Consider the following 20318-nt stretch of genomic DNA (forward strand, 5'->3'; position numbering starts at 1 on the left):
ATGAAACTGAAAACTGGGTGTGCAGAAAGTGTGATTATTATATATTGTACTTAGTATCAATTGTCAATGGGGATGTTTTCTCTAATTGACTGGATTCTGATGTGGTGTACTGCCTGCCTCTGGTAGCCACGTGTTCGATTCCCCCACTAAGATTATTCCCGATACATTTTACACATATGTGCAATCACCGTAAACAGACACCCACACAAATACACACACAAACGCTTACATATACTCACAAACTCATATATAGTCGTATGCAGGCAGACACAAATTTTCAAATTCTACAAGAGTCATTTCTTGTTGGTTGATTTCATCAGATTAAACTGTTCTTCGATTGACTTTATCCTGAAATTGCCAGGATGAGATTTGGACTCACTTTCTGGATTAATTGTCCAGTGACATATATATAGGGTGTACAGGGGCTGGTTTAGCTCACGGGGGCTGGTTTAGCTCACTGAGCTAAATCGCTGGCTTTAAAAGCAGACCAAGCAGACCAAGCAGGCCAGCAGCGCGGTTTGATTCCCGTACCAGCCTCCCCGAACAGGCGCCGGAATGTGGCGACTAGGGGCTTTTCACAGTAACTTAATTGAAGCCTACTCGTGACAATAAGCGATTTTCATTTTCATTTTCAAGTGACCATGGGTGGGATTCTCCACGAACCGGCATGAACCACTCCAGCGTCGGGCCGCCCCGATGGTGCGGAATCTTCCTCACCTTCAGGGGCTAGGCCGGAGTTTGGCGCCGCGCCAGCTGGCGCGGAAGGGCCTCCGCCGGCTAGTGTGAGTTGCCGCATGGACGGGAGTGCCAGCGTGTGCTGCCGCCATTCCAGCGCATGCGCAGGGGGGTTCGTCTCCGCACCGGCCATGGCGGAGGTTGACAGCAGCCGGTGCGGAGGGGAAAAGTGCCCCCACGGCACAGGCCCGCCCGCGGATCGGTGGGCCCCGATCGGGGGCCAGGTTGTGATTTACGCCGGCGGGACCGGCCGAAAACGGACGGCCACTCAGCCCATCGCGGGCCGGAGAATCGCTGGGGGGGGGGGGGGGGGGACCAGTGGCAGCCGACCGACGTGGCGCGATTCCCACCCTCGGCAAAACCCTGGCGCCGGAGAATATGGCAGCCGGCGGGGGCGGGATTCACCCCCCCCGGCGATTCTCCGACCCGGCAGGGGGTTGGAGAATCCCGCCCCATGTTTCTGGACTATAATATATAAGGTGTCTGGCAGTATCATTTTATCGCAAAGGTTTACCAAACAGATAACGTGGAGCGACACACATTCAGACATCACCATTTACTTCTTTCTGTTGATGTAATATTTTATTAATGACAGGAAATTATTGATTCTTTTGTATTTGGTGGTATACTTGAAAGATGTATCTCTGACTGCTGTGAGGACCCAGGTGTTATTTCTGTTGAGGCACATTAAGGGGCTGCCCCCCTCGACCTGTAATAAGTAATAAAAACATGGATGGATCATACTCATTGGACAGTAAGGGAAGAAGCATGGGGCTGTGTTTCATCAACAGTGATCACAATAGTAGGAGAGAGGACAAGTCAAGTCAAGATGTAAGGCTCAGATCACACCTAGCATTTGATTTAACATCCTGTGGATTGCAGAAAGCAGAGACCGCTAAGGAGGTGAGAAGCGTCATAGATTATAGATGCTAGGGACTTCCGGCGGCGGCATAACATTGCGGCCATATCTCGGGTGGCTTCCGTGCAGTCTCCGCCACTTTGGGCTTTACTGCCCATTTTGTGAAGAATTTTTGCGATTGGACTCGACGGCCCAGCAGAGTAAATACCGAAGAGGGGCAGGGAGGCAAAATTGCAAGTGTCGAGCTCGATAAGGACTCATTAAAGATGGCAGGGGAAGCGGCCATGCCCATTACCCTCAACAGGATGGTGGGGGTGGTAGCCAGACAACTAAAATGGTTTGGTGGAGAGATGGATGAACATTTCCAGAGCACAGCCAGGAATTGAAGGCTTTAATTAAAACCATGGTGGAGGAAGCTTTGGGCCCAGTCAGGGAGCAACTGAACAAGACGATTAAGGTGGCATACAAGCAGGCAGAGAAGTTGAAAGGCATGGATCCTCTCAACAAGAGGACAGACTTGAATCCTTGAACGCTGAAATGGCAGTCGTTGGGGACAAGAATAAGAGCCTCAAGGGAAAATTGCACAATATGGAAAATAGACCCAGACGCATGAACCTGAGACTGGTGGGTCTACCCGAGGGAGTTGAGGGCTCAAAGCCGACTGAATGCGCCGCTGCAAAGCAATTCCAGGTGATGAGCGGCGAAGCTTGACAGGGCACACAAGGCCCTGAGGCAAAAAACCACAACCGAATGAGCCACCTCGAGTAGTGATCATTCAGTGTCATAGTTTCCAGAGAAAGGAGCGAATCCTGGAATGTGCCAAGAAAGCCGGAACATCAACTGGGATGGTAACATGCTAGGGATTTACCAGGACACTGGCACAGAACTGGTGAAGCGACGGGCGGCCTTCAATAAGATGAAGACGGTCCTGTTTAATCAAAGGGTATGATTGTACCCAACAAAGTTAAGAGTCACTTTTGACTTGAAAGGTTACTATTTCAAAATTCTGGAGCAGGGTGAGTACTTTATCAGAGATCATGGACTGGGAATGGTTTGAGGGATGCGTGTGGACAGTTGGATGGTTGGGGTGTTACTATTTTATTGTTTGATTGTTCATGTTCATGTTGTTACGAGTTGAGTTGGGGTAATGGCAGACTTTTTTTGCATGGGGTCACTTCCTCTGTTCTATTTTGTAATTATCCTTCTTTACAAGGTTAGTACTTGCTGGTATGGCAAGGGGATGGGGGGTTGTTCCCTTAGTTTAATGCTTTTGTTTAGTATGGGCGGGAAAGAGGATCAGGGGGAAAGACGAGCTTGGGGCAGAAGTGAATGCAGTGGTTAAGGAACAGGTGGGACCTGGGGTGGGGTGGTCACTGTACTGGCACTAGAAAGTTAGCGAGTTAACAGAGGTCAAGTGGGGATGGGGCTGTGACTTATTGTGCCAGTTTGGTTAAGCTTGATGGGTCTAGAAGCGGGAGGATGGAAGAAGGGGTGTTAGAAGAGACAATAGGCTATATATTAACTGAGGGAGGGTGGGATAACTGATAGTTCTCTGCTCCGGACGGGTCACCATCTTAGGTGGGCCTGTGGCCTGGGAATCATCGGCAAAGTTATGACTTTTCGCGGTGGTAATGTCTCACTCGAAGCTTGATGGGTGGAGGATTAGTGACCCCAACAAGGGTTGTCATCTGGAATATGTGGGGGCTAGGGGGCCCAGTCAAAAGAATGCTGGTTTTGCTCATTTAAAGAATTTGGTAGCCAATTTGATATTCCTCCAGGAGACCCACATTAGAATTAGAACAGTACAGCACAGAACAGGCCCTTCGGCCCTCGATGTTGTGCCGAGCAATGATCACCCTACTCAAGCCGACATATACCTATACCAGTAACCCAACAACCCCCATTAACCTTATTTTTTAGGACACTAAGGGCAATTTATCATGGCCAATCTACCCAACCTGCACATCTTTGGACTGTGGGAGGAAACCGGAACACCCGGAGGAAACCCACGCAAACACGGGGTGGATGTGCAAGACTCCACACAGACAGTGACCCAAGCCGGAATCGAACCTGGGACCCTGGAGCTGTGAAGCATTTATGCTAACCACCATGCTACCCTGCTGCCCTTAAGAACAAATTAATCTACACTCCATTATTCTACCCTAATCCATGTACCTATCCAATAGCCGCTTGAAGGTCCCTAAATATCCCTCGCCATTCTCAATTGTCAGCTCCTCCATTTAGGGTACACTGACCAAGGCATTGCAGCACACTGACTCGATATGATGGAATTAATCTTGAGACTTTTAACAAAAGTTTAGGACAAATGTTTTTGTCTTCTCTTCAAAGATTAGTATTTCTTTATAACCTCCACGCTCGACTATTCAAACACACACCTGGCTGATCTCTCTCTTTACATGTGAGATAATCCAAAACACTGCTGCCCGTGTCTTAACTGGCACCAAATTCCATTCGCCTATCAGCCTTCTGCTCACTAACCTACACTGGGTCCCAGACAAACAGCTTGATTTGAAAATTCTCGGGCTGGATTCTCCAAAAATGGGGCTATGACCCCATGCCTGTGTAAAAACGTTGGCGTTTCACGGCAGACTTTCCTTAATAAAATTAAGACCTATTCACCTACCTGCAGAGGGCTGGCAGGGCCCCGGAGGGCTTCTCGCAGCTTTCGTTGCGCGAACGGGCCCCTGCACTTCCGGTTCTGAGTCCGCGCATGCATACAGCGGCAGCCTCCAGCAGCCGCGCTGAATGAGATTGCGGACTCAGTCGGCGGACCTGGACCAACAAAGAAGGTCTCAACGATCTGCCTCGCGGTGCTCCATCAAACCCGCCCGACCTCTGCCCCGGACACCCATCAGGCCCCCCCCGGTACTTGACCCCTCCCCCATTCCCCCACCAGGGTGGCCGCAGACTAAGTCCGCAGCTGCCATGCGAGAGTCCCGAACTGGCCAGGCGTGGTTAGAACCACGTAGTTGGGAATCCAGAGCATCGCTGGGAGGGCTTCTGGCAATGGCCCCCCCCCCAGCTGCGCCGTGTAAATCTCACGTGAGCGATTTGCCGGGGACCGGAGACCGGTGCGGCTGGATTCGGTCAGAAAAGTGGATTCTCCGGCCCCGCGCCAAACGTGATTTTGGTGCAGAGCCGCGGAGAATCCGGGCCCTCATCTTTGTTTTCAAATCCCTCTGTGGCCTGGCCCCTCCCCATCTCTGTAGTCTCTCCAACCTCACAGCGCTCCGAGATCTCGAATTCTGACCTCATGTTCATTCCCGATTATAATTGCTCCACCATTGATGGTTGTACCTGCAGTTGCTGAGACCAGCAAGCCCTGGAATTCCGTGCCTACACCTCCACCCCTCGACCTCCTTTACGATACTTCTTAAAACTTACATCTTTGACCAAGCTTTTGGTCACCTGACCTAATATCGACTTATGCGGCTGGGCGGCATACATCGTGTTATGATGCTAGTGGGAAATGCTCTGGAATGTTTCATGAGATAAAAGGTGCTATATAAATTCAAGTTGTTGCTGATTTGGTGTGCCACAAGACTGATGGTTACTGCAAATAACCAGTTTCCCTTGTGGGCCATATGCCACCACATGAAGGTGGGTAGAATAGCTAGTTTTTGATTTTATTTTATTTTATTTATTATTTTCACATGTATCCGTTTACAGTGAAAAGTATTGGTTCTTTAATGCTATACAGACAATGCATACCGTACATAGGGAAGGAAGGAGAGACTGCAGAATATAATGTTACAGTTATAGCTAGGGCGTAGAGAAAAGATTAACTTAATCATAGATCATAGAATTTACAGTGCAGAAGGAGGCTCTTCAGCCTATCGAGTCTGCACCGGCCTTTGGAAATAGCACCCTACCTAAGCCCCATGCCGCCACCCTATCCCCTTTATCCCTGTAACCCAGTAACCCCACCTAACCTTTTTGGACACAAAGGGCAATTTAGCATGGCCAATCCACCTAACCTGCAGATCTTTGGACTGTGGAAGGAAACCGGGGCACCCGGGAGGAAACTCACGCACACACGGGGAGAACGTGCAGACTCCACACACGAGGTAGGTCCTTTCAAACGTCTGATGGTAGCAGGGAAGAAGCTGTCCAGGTTACATACCTAGTTCCTAAACCCTAGTGGAGTGGAGCGTAAACGTACCTGGCAACATCTGAGATTCGAGAAATTTTTTCTCATGGTAATTGTCCGTTCATTAGAAGCAATCACACGCCACTTGACTGGCAAGAGAAACAGAAATGGAAGATTTGGTTAAAACAAGCTCATCAACTGAAACAAACGGCAGCTACTTTTTTTTTTAGATAATCTTTATTGTCACAAGTAGGCTTACGTTAACACTGCAATGTAGTTACTGAGAAAAACATCTAGTGGCCACATTCTGGCCTGGCCTGGCCTGGCCTGGCCTGGGGCTGGTTTAGCTCACAAGGCTAAATCGCTGGCTTATAAAGCAGACCAAGCAGGCCAGCAGCACGGTTCGATTCCCGTACCAGCCTCCCCGGACAGGCGCCGGAATGTGGCGACTAGGGGCTTTTCACAGTAACTTCATTGAAGTCTACTCGTGACAATAAGCGATTTTCATTTCATTTCATTCCGGTGCCTGTTTGGGTACACAGAGGGAGAATCAGGATGTCCAAATGACTAAACAGCACATCTTTCGGGACTTGTGGGAAGAAACCGGAGCACCCGGAGGAAACCCACGCAGACACGGGCAAAACGTGCAGACTCCACACAGGCAGTGATCCAAGTAGGGAATCAAACCTGGAACCCTGACGCTGTGAAACAACTGTGCTAATACTGTGCTACTGTGTCGCTCAAGGCAATCACCTGCATCAGGAGGTCATAGAAGTATTCCGGAATACTTCCACAATTATTTTCTATCCGTTATACAGAGCAAAACTGGGATTGACTGCACGCTAATCTCCTACAAATGTTCCCAGTGGGATACCCTCCCTGCTACTAACATGATATTGCTGAAGGTAGAAGGGTGAAATGACATTGGGCAGTAGCAAATCAACTATCTGATGTGTTGGGCTGGCTGAGTCGTTGTGGACTGCACTTGATGCAGTGTAGCGAGAGACAGACTTCCAACACTTGATGAGATGCAACACGATTTTATTTAACATCTAAACTATAATACATGTTCAACTCTGGGTTGACACTATGCTGACTTGAATGGAGACCTGACAGTAGCCTGACCAGACTTACTAGCTACCACATGGTGTTTGCACTGGCTAGCTCACGAACTCTGATAGTCTCAGAGACTTGGTCCCGAGAGAGAGCGGGAAACCTAGTGCCCTCTGGCTTTATAGTGGTCGTGTCCTGCCTGGCGATTGGCTGCTCTGTTCTGTGTGCTCACTGGTCATCCTGTGTGTCAATCACTGCCTGTCTGCATTCCATTATATACATAGATGTATATTATGACATCTCACCTTTTTTTTTACATTGTTTGTGATCAGATAATAAATAGTAAGGTGCATGTGCGTGTGGACGTGTATATGTGCGTGACTATATACAGAATGTGCTAAAATGAATTTATATACATAGGAAGGTGCCGCTAGTGCTGATATAGGGCAGATGAAATGGTAGAAACGATACTTACAGAGGTCAAAACGATGAGGTAACAAAATTGTGCAAAAGTTCAGTCCATAAGTTTTGTCTTTGTGGCGGGCGATGAATTCTGGTTGACCGCCTCAAGGGTGGATCAGGGGCCGCCTGCACTTGGATAGGTGGGACTGCCGCCAATGCGGTGGTCGCAGAGGTTGGCAGGATCGTTGGGAGGTCGGTGGCATCGTGGTAGGGCACATCCGGAGGAGGCATTGTGGGAGGCAGGACATCACGATTGGGTGGCGGGCGTGGAACTCTGCGCAGCGCCCGTCTGTGCATCATAGGAAGGAGCCATCAGCCATGCGGATGAGGAACGATCTCGGGGCCACTTGCTTGACCACCACAGCTGTGGCGGACCAGCCGCCGACAGGCAACTGTACACGAACACAATTATTTGGGACCAGCTCGTGGAGATCCATGGCATGAGCGTTCTATGCTCATTTCGGTTGGGCCCGAGACTGCTGCATCTTTTGTATGACCGTGAGGTGGTCAAGGGCTGGAACATGGATGGCTGGAACCGTGGTTCGCAGAGACAACCCAGTGGACAGTGGGGTTGCCCTGTGTGCCAGCAGCGCCAGGTTGAAGTCGGAGCCTGAGTCTGTGGCCTTGCATAGTAATCTCTTGACGATATGGACCCCTTTCTCGGCCTCCCCGCTTGACTGCGGGTAGTGGGGGCTGGAGGTGACGTGACGAAAGTTGTACAGCCTTGCAAACTCAGACCACTCCTGGCTGTAAAAACAGGGACCGTTGTCACTCATCACCATGAGCGGTATCCCATGTCTGGCAAATGTTTCTATGCATGCCTTAATCACCGCCTTCGACGTGAGGTCGGACAGTTTCACCACTTCGGGGTAATTGGAGAAGTAGTCGACCAGGAGGACATAGTCACGCCCCTTGGAGTGGAAAAGGTCGACACCGACTTTGGACCATGGGGAGGTCACTATCTCATTTTGCTGCAGAGTTTCTTTGGGTTGAACGGGCTGAAATTTTTTTACATGTAGGGCAGTTGAGGACCGTGTTGGCAACCTCCTGGCTGATGCCCGGCCAATAGACTGCCCCCCGAGCTCTGCGTCAACATTTCTCGACTCCCAGGTGACTCTCATGGATTTGGCCGAACACCACAGCTCGCATGCTCTGCAGAATCACGATTCTATCGAGCTTCATGAGGATGTCGTCCACCACCGTCAGGTCGTCCTTGACATTGTAAAACTGGGGACACTGTCCCTTTTGCCAGCCATTCGTGAGGTGCTGCATCACACGCTGTAGCAGAGGATCCTTGGCTGTCTCCTCACAAATCTGAACGACCCTCCCATCAGGGGCCGGAAGGTTGGAGGCACAGAATTGCACCTGTGCATCGATTTGGCAGACAAAGTCAGTTTGCTCACACAGTGTGGTGATTGACCTGGAAAGGGCATCTGCAACAATGAGTTCTTTGCCTGGTGTGTAGACAATTTCAAAATTGTAGCAGCGTATCTTGAGAAGGATTCATTGTATCCGGGGTGTCATGTTGTTTAAGTCCTTCTGAATTATGTGGACTCAGTGGGCGTCATGGCTCTGGAGGCATACGCAACTGGGGTCCAGGAGGGGGAGTCATCCCGTTGGAGGAGAACTGCCCCAATACCATCCTGGCTCACGTCAGTGGATATTTTGGTCTCCTTGGTAGGATCGAAAAATGCCAGAACCGGGGCTGTGGTGAGCTTTGCCCTCAACTCCCGCCATTCTTTCTCATGAGCGGGCAGCCACTGGAATTCCGTCGACTTTCTGATCAGATGGCGTGGAAAGCCATGTTGGGAATGTAGCGCTAACAATTATACTCAAAGCCGAGAGACTGGTTCAATAGAGGCTTTATTGTTGTACGATGTTGCCCCTCCATCTGCAAACTGTAGACTAAGAGTCTGAGCAGCTCTCATACATTTATACACAAGCTCCCTGTGGGCGGAGCTAGCCGGCAGGGGCTTACCGGAGGAACCTGTATTACAGGTACAGGCATACATCCCCCTACTGCAGTACACATAACTACAGTGATTATCTCACCACATTCACCCCCTGTAAAAAATGAGTCCGGCGGGGGTGACATGTAACTCTAATACAAAGGATGCTATTCACAAGAGGGTCCAACAAGGAAAATCAAGAGTCCATCCGGTTAGCAGGTTACAGGTTGAGCCGAATCGGTGGTCGAACGTTCCGCTGTGATCGGCGTAGCTGTGGTGGTGACGTCGGCACAGCCGGTGATGGCAATGATGGTGCAGGTGTTGGCGGTGTTGGTGCTGGCTGCTGGCGGGATGACTCCGAGAGCAAGCCGAAATCTTCCGTGTCCTCCAGGGTGGGCAGGGGGATGAGGGATGGACCTGATGGGGACGAATAGGGGGGCGCTGGGGTTGGTGCGGGAAGGGGTGTGGGCATGGGATCGGCACCTGAGGGAGCCAGGTCCCGGAGCGAGACTGTGTCCTGGCGGCCGTCGGTGAACTCCACGTAGGCATACTGAGGATTGGCGTGGAGAAGGTGTACTTTGTCCACCGGGGTTCCGCCTTGTGGTGCCGTACATGCCTACGGAGAAGGACTGGGCCCGGAGTCGTGAGCCAAGTTGGGAGCGACACCCCGGATGTGGACTTCCTAGGGAAGGCAAAAACACGTTCATGGAGTGTACTGTTAGTTGCGGTGCACAGTAGCGACCGAATGGAATGGAGCACGTCAGGGAGGACCTGCTGCCAGCGAGCGGCTGGGAGTTTCCTGGACCGTAGGGCCAGCTGGACGGCCCTCCATACCGTCCCGTTCTCCCTCTCTACCTGCCCGTTTCCCCGGGGGTTGTAGCTGGTCGTCCTGCTGGAGGCGATACCCCTGCTGAGCAGGAATTGACGCAGCTCATCGCTCATGAATGAGGATCCCCTGTCACTGTGGATATAGTCGGGGAAACCGAACAGGGCGAAAATGGAATCCAGGGCCTTGATGACGGTGGCAGACGTCATATCAGGGCATGGGATGGCGAATGGGAACCTAGAAAATTCATCGACCACACTAAGGATGTAGGTGTTGCGGTCGGTGGAGGGAAGGGGCCCTTTGAAGTCCACGCTGAGGAGTTCAAAGGGGCGGGATGCTTTCACCAGGCGCGCGCGATCTGGCCGGTAGAAGTGCGGCTTGCACTCCGCACAGATCTGGCAGTCTCTGGTGACTGTCCGTACTTCCTCGACGGAGTAGGGCAGATTGCGGGCTTTGATCAGATGGTACAAGCGAGTGACCCCCGGATGGCAAAGGCTCTCGTGCAAGGCACGGAGCTGGTTCACTTGTGCACTGGCACATGTACCTCGGGAGTGGGCGTCTGGGGGCTCGTTGAGCTTGCTGGGGCGATACAAGATCTCGTAGTTAAAGGTGGAGAGCTCGATTCTCCACCGCAAGATTTTGTCATTCTTGATCTTGCACCGCTGCGTGTTGTTGAACATGAAGGCTACTGACCGTTGGTCAGTGAGGAGAGTGAATCTCCTGCCGGCCAGGTAATGCCTCCAGTGCCGCACCGCTTCAACGATTGCCTGGGCTTCCTTTTCAACAGAGGAATGCCGAATTTCGGAGGCGTGGAGGGTGCGTGAAAAGAATGCCACGGGTCTGCCGGCCTGATTCAGCGTGGCGGCAAGGGCGACATCTGAAGCGTCACTCTCTACTTGGAAAGGCAGAGTTTCCCCGCCCTGGCTATGTCAGATCGAATGCGGGCGAAGGCCTGTTGTGCTTCGGCCGAGAGGGGAAAATGTGTGGACTGGATAAGTGGCCGGGCCTTGTCTGCGTATTGCGGGACCCACTGGGCGTAATAAGAAAAAAACCCAAGGCAGCGTTTGAGGGCCTTGGGGCAGTGGGGGATTGGGAGCACCATGAGGGGGCGCATACGGTCGGGATCGGGCCCCAGTAGTCCGTTTTGGACTACGTAGCCAAGGATGGCTAAGCGGTCTGTGCGGAACACGCATTTCTCCTTGTTGTACATGAGATTAAGGAGAGATGCGGTGTGGAGGAATTTATAAAGGTTGGCATCATGGTCCTGCTGGTCATGCCTGCAGATGGTGACATTGTCGAGGTACGGGAAGGTGGCCTGCAGTCCATACCGGTCAACCATTCGGTCCATTTCTCGCTGAAATACCGAGACTCCATTCGTGACGCCGAAGGGAACCCTCAGAAATTGGTACAGACGACCGTCTGCCTCGAAGGCAGTGTAGGGACGGTCCGATTTATAGATGGAGAGCTGGTGGTAGGCGGATTTCAGGTCAATAGTAGAGAAGACCCGGTACTGTGCAATCTGATTGACCATATCAGAAATGCGGGGGAGGGGCTACGCGTCGAGCTGCGTGTACCGGTTGATGATCTGGCTGTAGTCCACGACCATCCTGTGCTTCTCCCCGGTCTTAACCACTACCACCTGGGCTCTCCAAGGGATGTTGCTGGCCTCGATGATACCCTCCCGAAGCAGCCGCTGGACTTCGGACCTGATGAAGGCCTTGTCCTGGGTGCTGTACCGTCTGCTCCTGGTGGCGACGGGCTTGCAATCCACAGTCAGATTGGCAAAGAGGGAGGGAGGCTCGACCTTGAGGGTCGCGAGGCCGCAAACGGTGAGGGGAGGTAGGGGTCCGCCGAATTTGAGGGTGAGGCTCTGGAGATTGCACTGGAAATCCAGGCCTAGTAAGAGTGACGCGCAGAGGTTGGGGAGAATCTACAGATGGAAACAGTCGAATTCCATGCCCTGGACAGTAAGTTTAACCAGGCAGAAACCCCGGATCGGGACAGAGTGGGAACCGGAGGCAAGGGAGATCTGCCGGTCGGCGGGATGGACCGCAAGGGAGCAGCGCCTTACCGTGTCCGGGTGGACGAAGCTCTCGGTGCTCCCAGAGTCGATGAGGCAGGAGGTCACATGGCCGTTGACCAGCACCGGTATGGAAGAGGGTGCCAGGTTGCGAGGACGGGACTGGTCGAGCGTAACGGAGGCGAGCAGTGGTTGATCGGCGGTTGAGTCAGATGAGTCCGACGAGGTGCGGTAGCGACCCGTGTCCCGTGATGGCAGCCCCTGGAGACGAGATGGCGGCATCCGCAGTACCTGTGGGTAAAATGGCGGCGTCCATGGAGCGCACGTTGTGGGGTCGGAACAAAATGGCGGTGCCCATGGAACGCACATGGCTGTGGTGGATGAAGATGGCGGCGCCCATGGGGCGCACGTGGCGGGGGCGGCAAAAGATGGCGGCGCCCAGTGATCGCACGTGGGGTCGGGGGAAGCGGACGGCGGGGCCCATTGAGGGAGCGGCTGAGGCGTGGGGACCGGCGGCGCGATAGCGGCGACCGTCCGGGACTGACACACCGCTGCAAAGTGGCCTTTCTTTCCACAAGCTTTGCAGGTCGCTGTGCGGGCCGGGCAGCGTTGGCGAGGGTGCTTCTGCTGGCCGCAGAAGTAACAGTGGGGACCCCCAGGGGGTGCGGTGCGGCGGGCAGCGCAGGCATAGTGCGCGGGGGCGGCTGCTGGGGGGGCCGTTTGCGGGGTCCATGAGGGGTAGGACGGATGGGCCTGGGGGGCCGTTTGTGGGGTCCATGAGGGGTAGGACGGGTGGGCCGAGTGGCCAGCGGAGTAAGTTTGCGCACTACGGGAGGCGGCCGTCATGGAAAGCGCCAGGGCCTTTGCGGCCGCGAGGTTGGGGGCGACCCCTTCCAGCAGTCGTTGCCGGATGGGGCCCGATGCAATGCCTGTAACGAAGGCATCGCGCATGAGTAAATCGGAATGTTCCGTGGCTGTGAGGGCCCGGCAGTCGCAGTCTCGTACCAGAGGTATAAGGGCCCTCCAGAAGTCCTCAATCGACTCATCCGGCTGCTGGACGCGAGTAGAAAGTTGATGCCTCGCAAACAGGGTGTTCGCCGATGATGCATAGTTCTCCTTGAGCAGTTCCATAGCTGCGGTGTAGTCGGTCGCATCTCGAATGAGCGGAAAGACGCTGGAGCTAAGTCTGGAGTACAGGAGCTGCTTTTTCTGAGCCTCCGTCGGGGGAGGGTCCGCTGAAGAGATGTAGGCCTCGGAGACTACGAGCCAGTGATCAAAGTCTTTTCTACTGGGCAGCACGGTGGCACAGTGGTTAGCATTGCTGCCTACGGCGCTGAGGACCCGGGTTCGAATCCCGGCCCTGGGTCACTGTTCGTGTGGAGTTTGCACATTCTCCCCGTGTCTGCGTGGGTTTCGCCCCCACAACCCAAAAGATGTGCAGGTTAGGTGAATTGGCCACACTAAATTGCCCCTTAATTGGAAAAAATAATTGGGTACTCTAAATTTTTTTAAAAACTTTTAAAAAAAAAGTCTTTTCTGGCGTGAGGCGAATGTGGATCCAGCTGCAGACGGTCAGGCTTAATTCTGATGTCCATGGTGAATGGGAAATCGTACAACAATAAATTGTAGCGCTAACAATTATACTCAAAGCCGAGAGACTGGTTCAATAGAGGTTTTATTGTTGTACGATGTTGTCCCTCCATCTGCAAACTGTAGACTAAGGGTCTGAGCAGCTCTCATACATTTATACATAAGCTCCCTGTGGGCGGAGCTAGCCGGCAGGGGCTGACCGGAGGAACCTGTATTACAGGTACAGGCATACATCCCCCTACTGCAGTACACATAACTACAGTGGTTATCTCACCACAGGGAATGAACTTCCCGATGAAGTTGACCATCCCTAGAAAGCGGAGGACCGCCTTCTTGTCCTCTGGGGTCTTCATGGCGTTGATGGCCGAAATCGTGTCAGCATCTGGCCGCATATCTTGCTGCGAGATGTGGTCACCAAGGAATTTGATTTCTGATTGACCAAACGACCACTTGGCCCTGTTGAGTTGGAGGCCATGCTTGTAGATTCTGCGGAAGACCTGCTTGAGGCGATCGATGTGTTCTTGAGGAGTTGTGGACGAGATTATGACATCGTCATCATACCCGTGCATCCACTCAATACCCTCCATCATCTGTTCCATGATGCGGTGAAATACCTCTGAGGCAGAGATGATGCCAAAGGGCATCCGGTTGTAGCAGTAGCGACCAAACGGGGTATTGAATGTGCACAGCTTGCGACTGGATGCGTCCAGCTGTATTTGCCAGAACCCCTTGGAGGCGTCCAGCTTCGTAAAGAATTTGGCATGAGCCATCTCGCTGGTCAACTCTTCTCGTGTTGGTATCGGGTAATGTTCCCTCATAATGTTGCGATTTAGATCTTTGGGGTCGATACAGATTCGAAGCTCCCATGAAGGCTTCTTGACGCAGACCATGGAGCTGACCCAGTCGGTGGGTTCTGTGACCTTTGATATGATGCCCTGGTCCTGGAGGTCCTGCAACTACTGCTTGAGGTTGTCCTTGATGGGTGCCGGCACCCGACATGGTGCGTGAACCACAGGGGTGGCGTTTGGTTTGAGCAAGATTTTGTATCTGTATGGGAGTGTGCACATTCCGACGAACACACTGTGGTACTGCGTGATGATGTCATCAATTTCAGCCTGGAAGTTTTCATCAGGTGAGGTCGTCGCCTGTGAGGGTGACATGGTGTGGACTCGCTGAACCAGGTTCAGGAGTTTGCAGGCCCGAGCACTGAGCAGGGATGCTCTGTCAGGTCCTACAATCTCAAATCGCAGTGTCGCTTTAAATGATATATTGGAAACTCCGAGTTGGCATGAGCCACTGGCAGCAATGGCTTTGCCATTGTAGTCAAGGAGCTGGCAGGCCGGTGGAAAAATGCTTGGTTTGACGCGGATGGTGTCGAGATCGGATTTCAAGATGAGGTTCGCTGATGCGCCAGTGTCCAGTTTGAACCGGATGCGAGCCTTGTTGACTGTGAAGACAGCACATCACTCGTCATCGGGATCCACACCGAGGATCGGGAGGTGCTTCACTATCTTGGAGAAAGGCAGTGCATGCTTCGTAATGATGCCCACCCGGTATGGGGATTTGAGGCACTCAGCATCAGGATCTGTTGGGCTGTCGGGGTCGGAGTCTGGCATGGCCTGCTGTATTGAACAGATGCTTCTGCGCCGTGTCTGGGATCGCTGGATGCTGGCCAGCGGAGCAGATCTGCAAAGAGCTGCGTAGTGGCCAAGCTTGCTAAACTGTAGACACCGTCGTGATTTTGCTGGACATTGCCGCTTTAAATGGGCAGAACCACAATTCGGACACGTCATGATGCCAACGTCAGTGCGTTCTGTGCGCCAACACGCATGCGCAGTGCGGTCGAACGATGTATGCACCTGCGCAGGCTGGTCTTCTCCCTTCGGTCGTGGCCCGCATGCGCAGGGGCCCGGGAAAAGCGCGCGAAATGGCCACTCCCGTCGATATTTAGGCCCTGCATTTGTGCGATGGCCTGCACCCGTTCCGCCTCGTGGGAGTTTAGCTTTGCCATTTCTGCCACCCTGATGTGGGAGTACTGATTGTTAGCATGCTCATGGAGGACGCACGTTTTGATGGCGATGGTGAGGGTGAGCTGCTCGACTTTCAGGAGCTGCTGCTGAAGGGTGTCGGAGTGGACCCCGAAAACGATCTGATCCCGGATCATGGAATCAGTTGTCGAGTCATAGTTACATGACTGCGCGAGGATGCGTAGATGGGTCAAAAAGGATTGAAAAGGTTCATGCTTACCCTGAAGCCTCTGCTGGAAAACATACCATTCAAAGCTCTCATTCACCTCGATGTCGCAGTGGCTGTCGAACTTCAGCAAGACTGTTTTAAATTTTGTCTTGTCTTCGCCTTCAGCGAATGTGAGGGATTTGTAGATGTGGATGGCGTGGTCCCCGGCTGTGGAGAGGAATAGTGCGATCTTCCTGGCGTCCGATGCGGCCTCGAGGTCGGTGGCTTCGAGATAGAGTTGGAACTTCTGTTTGCAGATCTTCCAATTTGCACCGAGGTTGCCGGCGATGCGGAGCTGCGGAGGAGGGCGGACGTTTTCCATGTCACCGAATGGCTGTTTTCTGGTCAACGCTGATTCGCTCAAGGTAGGTCCATCAATTTTCAGCATCACTACCTGGTACCATGATGTGTTGGGCTGGCTGGGTCGATGTGGACTGCACTTGATGCAGTGTAGTGAGAGACAGACTTCCAACACTTGATAAGATGTAACATGATTTTATTTAACATCTAAACTATTATACATGTTCAACTGTGGGTTGACACTATGCTGACTTGAATGGAGACCTGACACTAGCCTGACCAGACTTACTGGCTACCACATGGTGTTTGCACTGGCTATGCTCACGAGCTCTGCTTGTCTCAGAGGCTGCATCCCGAGAGAGCGGGAAAACTGGTGCCCTCTGGCTTTATAGTGGCCATGTCCTGTCTGGTGATTGGCTGCTCTGTTCTGTGTGCTTACTGGTCATCCTGTGTGTCAATCACTGCCTGTCTGCACTCCATTATATACATAGTTGTATATTATGACACTACCCACACTCCAAGAATTAATGGTCCTTATATAATCCAGGAATCATTGGGAGGATGCAGTCGGGGAAGGTGGCAGGGCCGGATGGGTTTCCGGTGGAATATGATAAAATATTCAAAGATAAGTTGGTGGGGATATTTGAAGAGGCGATAGGGAAGGGTGTGTTATCACAAACTTTGGGGCAGGCATCGATTTCCCTGTTGCTTAAAAAAGATAAGGATCTGACGGAGTGTGGGTCGTGTAGGCCCATATCACTTCTTAATGTAGATGCAAAGATATTGGCGAAGGTACTGGTAGGTAGGCTGGAGGAGTGCCTCCAGAAGGTGATAGGTGAGGATCAGACGGGGTTTGGGAGGCAGCTCTTCCCAAACATTAGGAGGGTATTGAACATGGTTATGGCACCAGCAGAGGGGAAGTAAACAGAGGTGGTTGTGGCATTGGATGCTGTGAAGGCGTTTGACCGGGTAGAATGTGGGTACTTGATGGCAGTTCCAGAGCGGTTTGGGATTGAACCAAGATTTGTGGACTGGGTAAAGCTACTGTATAAGGAGCCGAGGGCGAGTGTCCGCACAAATGACATCAGCTCAGAATACTTTTCTCTCCAACATGGGACTAGGCAGGGATGTCCTATGTCCCCCCTGCTGTTTGCACTCGTGATTGAGCTGTTGGCCATTGCATTAAGAAGTTCTGGGGTATGGAAAGGAATAGTGCGGGAGGGATAGAGTATAGGGTGTCCTTATATGCCAATGACCTGTATACATGTCAGAACCGAGTGTGTCAATCGGGGAATACTGGAGCTGCTTCAGGTGTTTGGGGCTTTCTCGGGGTACAAACTAAATGAAATGAAAATCGCTTATTGTCACGAGTAGGCTTCAATGAAGTTACTGTGAAAAGCCCCTAGTCGCCACATTCCGGCGCCTGTTCGGGGAGGCTGTTACGGGAATCGAACCATGCTGCTGGCCTGCCTTGGTCTGCTTTCAAAGCCAGCGATTTAGCCCAGTGTCAATGTCTCTGCCGGTGGTGGGGGTAGGGATGGGGAGGCTGCCATTCCATAGGGCACTTTAGATTCCTGGGCATGCAGGTTGCTCGGGATTGGTTGGGGCTCCGTAGGTACAACATTTCTAGTTTGGTGGGGAGAGTGAAAGCTGATATGGCAAGGTGGGATGGTTTCCCTCTGTCACTGGCGGGTCGGGTACAGGCGGTTAAAATGAACATGTTGCCGCGATTTCTTCTTTATTTTCCAATGCCTATCGATTTTCCTGCCAAAGGCATTTTTTAGAGAGATTGAAGGAATGATTACCTTGTTCATATGGGGAGGGAAGGTGGCCAGAGTTAGAAAGGTGCTGCTACAGAGGGGAAGGCAGGCAGGGGGTTTAGGTCTTCCGAACCTGATGTATTATTACTGGGAGGCGAATGTGGAGAAGGTGCGGAGCTGGGTCAGAGGGGTTGACTCCCAATGGTTCAGAACGGAGGAGAGTTTGTGCGGGGTGTCGGGATTGAAGGCGCTAGCAACAGCACTGCTTCCGATGGTCCCAGGGAAATACTCAGGGTGTCCGGTAGTAATAGCTTCATTGAGAATTTGGAGGCAGTTTCACTAGCACTTTGGATTGGGGGCAGGGCCAAGGGAAATGCCGATTCGGAGAAACTATAGATTTGAGCCAGGGAAGTGGGACGGAAGTCTTCGGAGATGGGAGGAGAAAGGAATTAGGACACTAAAAGATTTGTTTCTTGGGGGGGGGGTCGGTTTGCAGGATTGAAGGAGCTGGAACCGAAGTATGGGCTGGAGCAGGGGGAAATGTTTAGATACATGCAAGATTGAGACTTTGCCAGAAAGGAGATACAGAGCTTCCCGGAGGAACCGGCCTTCACATTGCTGGAGGAGGTGCTGACGACAGGGGGACTGGAGAAGAGGGTAGTGTCGGCGGTTTACACGGCTATTTTGGAAGAGGAGACGGCACCGCTGGATGGGATCAAGGTAAAGTGGGAGGAAGAGTTTGGAGAGGGTATGGAGGAGGGGTGCTGGTGTGAGGTGCTCCAGAGGGTGAACGGCTCCACCTCATGCGCGAGGTTGGAGATAATACAGCTGAAGATGGTACACGGAGCATACCTCACAAGGGCGAGGATGAGCCGGCTCTATGAGGGGTAGAAGATGTGTGTGAATGTTGCAGGGGACCCCCGCAAACCACGTTCATATGTTTCATTCCTGTTCAAAGCTGGAGGATTACTCAAAGGAGGTTTTTCGGGTAATCTTTAAAGTGGTGCACGTGAAACTGGACCCGGGCCCTCGGGAGGTCATATTCGGTGTTGGAAATGGGTGCGGAGGCAGATATCGTAGCCTTCGGCTCGTTGATCGCCCAAAGACGGATCCTGTTGGGATGGAGATCAACCTCTCCACCCTGTGCCCTGGCATGGTGGGGGGACCTGCTGGAATTCTTGATTCTTGAGAAGGTCAAATTTGAACTCAGGGGAAGGATGGAGGGGTTCTACAATTAATGGCCGTCATTCATTATGTACTTTCGAGAATTGGATTACATTGAGCATTACCGGGTTGCCGGGGGGGGGAGTGTTGGGAGGGTTGGGGGGAGGGGGACTGTATGTGGTAATGGGTGATTCCTGATTCCTTTTTGTTATTTGTTTCTGTTAACATGCGGGCTGCTGTTTGGGGGTTGGTGGGAGGATGGGATTGTTGTTGGTGATATGGGGATTGACATTGCATTCGTTATTCATTATCGGTTATTGTTGGTGGGTGTAAATTTGGGAGAAAATGTGAAAAAGGAGGAGAATAAAAATGTTTTTAAAAAAAATAATCCAGGAATCGATTTAATCCGACAGGCTACTCCCAAATTGTAATGCATCCAGGCCCAGCCGGCAATATAAGCAGTTAGCTTGCTATCCCCCATTTCTAGTTTCCAGCTAAAACAAATTTTACTCCGCACCTCCTTAGTAACAACAGTTGTTCAGATAGTTAAAGCAAAATACCTTTGTGGGTGTTGGAGATCTGAAATAAAAACAGACAATACTGGAAAATCTCAGCAGGTCTGGCAGCATCAGAGTTAACACTCCAAGTCCAATATAACTCTTCTTCGGAGCAGAAGAGAGCGAGGAATGTGATGGATTTGATGCTTTTAAAAAGGGAGGAGTAGGGGTAGGTGGAGGAAAGGAGAAGGTTAAGGATAGGTTAGAGCATGGGAGAGATTATGGTGGTGGCCATGGAGAAGTAGGTCGCATATTTCATAGCTCCCGCCTGTGACAGACTTTTGGACCTTTCTCCACCATTTGTTTCAGGATTTTAGGGGATAAATCAGTGAAGAGTGACACAGTAAGGAGAAATCACCCTCCGGTGTATGGAGAATTGGGCCAGAAGTGGCTGTGTGAGAAGACAAAGTCCTATAAGGAAGACGCGAGCAGAGCTGGCAACGCGGGAAAGCATGGCGGAGAGCAAGGGCAGTGGGGAGATGACACAGTGGTCGACGGAGCAGCTGGTGAGGTTTTTCCAAGGATTGCTTCGCCAAGCTGAAGAAGGACACGCTGGTCCCGATTAAGGCTTCGATTGATCAAGTGGTTCAGAATCAGGATACGCAGGGGAGAGCGATCCAGGAGGTGGTACAAAAGTTGTCCGAGCACGAGGAGTATATAACCGTGCTAGAAAACAAGGTGAGGATGATGAACGACT

General features: G+C 52.0%; 1 protein-coding gene across 2 annotated transcripts in view; it reads right to left on the reverse strand.

Moving 5' to 3' along the window:
- Nucleotides 1–1160: 1160 nt before the first annotated feature.
- The window catches only part of LOC119974658, a 188008-nt gene continuing 168850 nt past the window's right edge, over nucleotides 1161–20318 (reverse strand). Inside the window, exons 11-13 of one of the 2 annotated variants that reach the window (XM_038813733.1) lie at nucleotides 5778–5854; nucleotides 4239–4387; nucleotides 1335–1444 (exon numbers count right to left, since the gene is read on the reverse strand). In XM_038813733.1, the coding sequence (XP_038669661.1) occupies nucleotides 1423–1444; nucleotides 4239–4387; nucleotides 5778–5854 (248 nt within the window). In that variant the 3' untranslated portion in view covers nucleotides 1335–1422. Of the gene's footprint in view, nucleotides 1445–4238; nucleotides 4388–5777; nucleotides 5855–20318 lie in introns of both variants that reach the window. The other variant, XM_038813734.1, reaches the window with a different exon arrangement.

This window comes from Scyliorhinus canicula, chromosome 12 (genome assembly GCF_902713615.1).
Source record: "Scyliorhinus canicula chromosome 12, sScyCan1.1, whole genome shotgun sequence".
NCBI classification, from domain to species: Eukaryota; Metazoa; Chordata; class Chondrichthyes; order Carcharhiniformes; family Scyliorhinidae; genus Scyliorhinus; species Scyliorhinus canicula.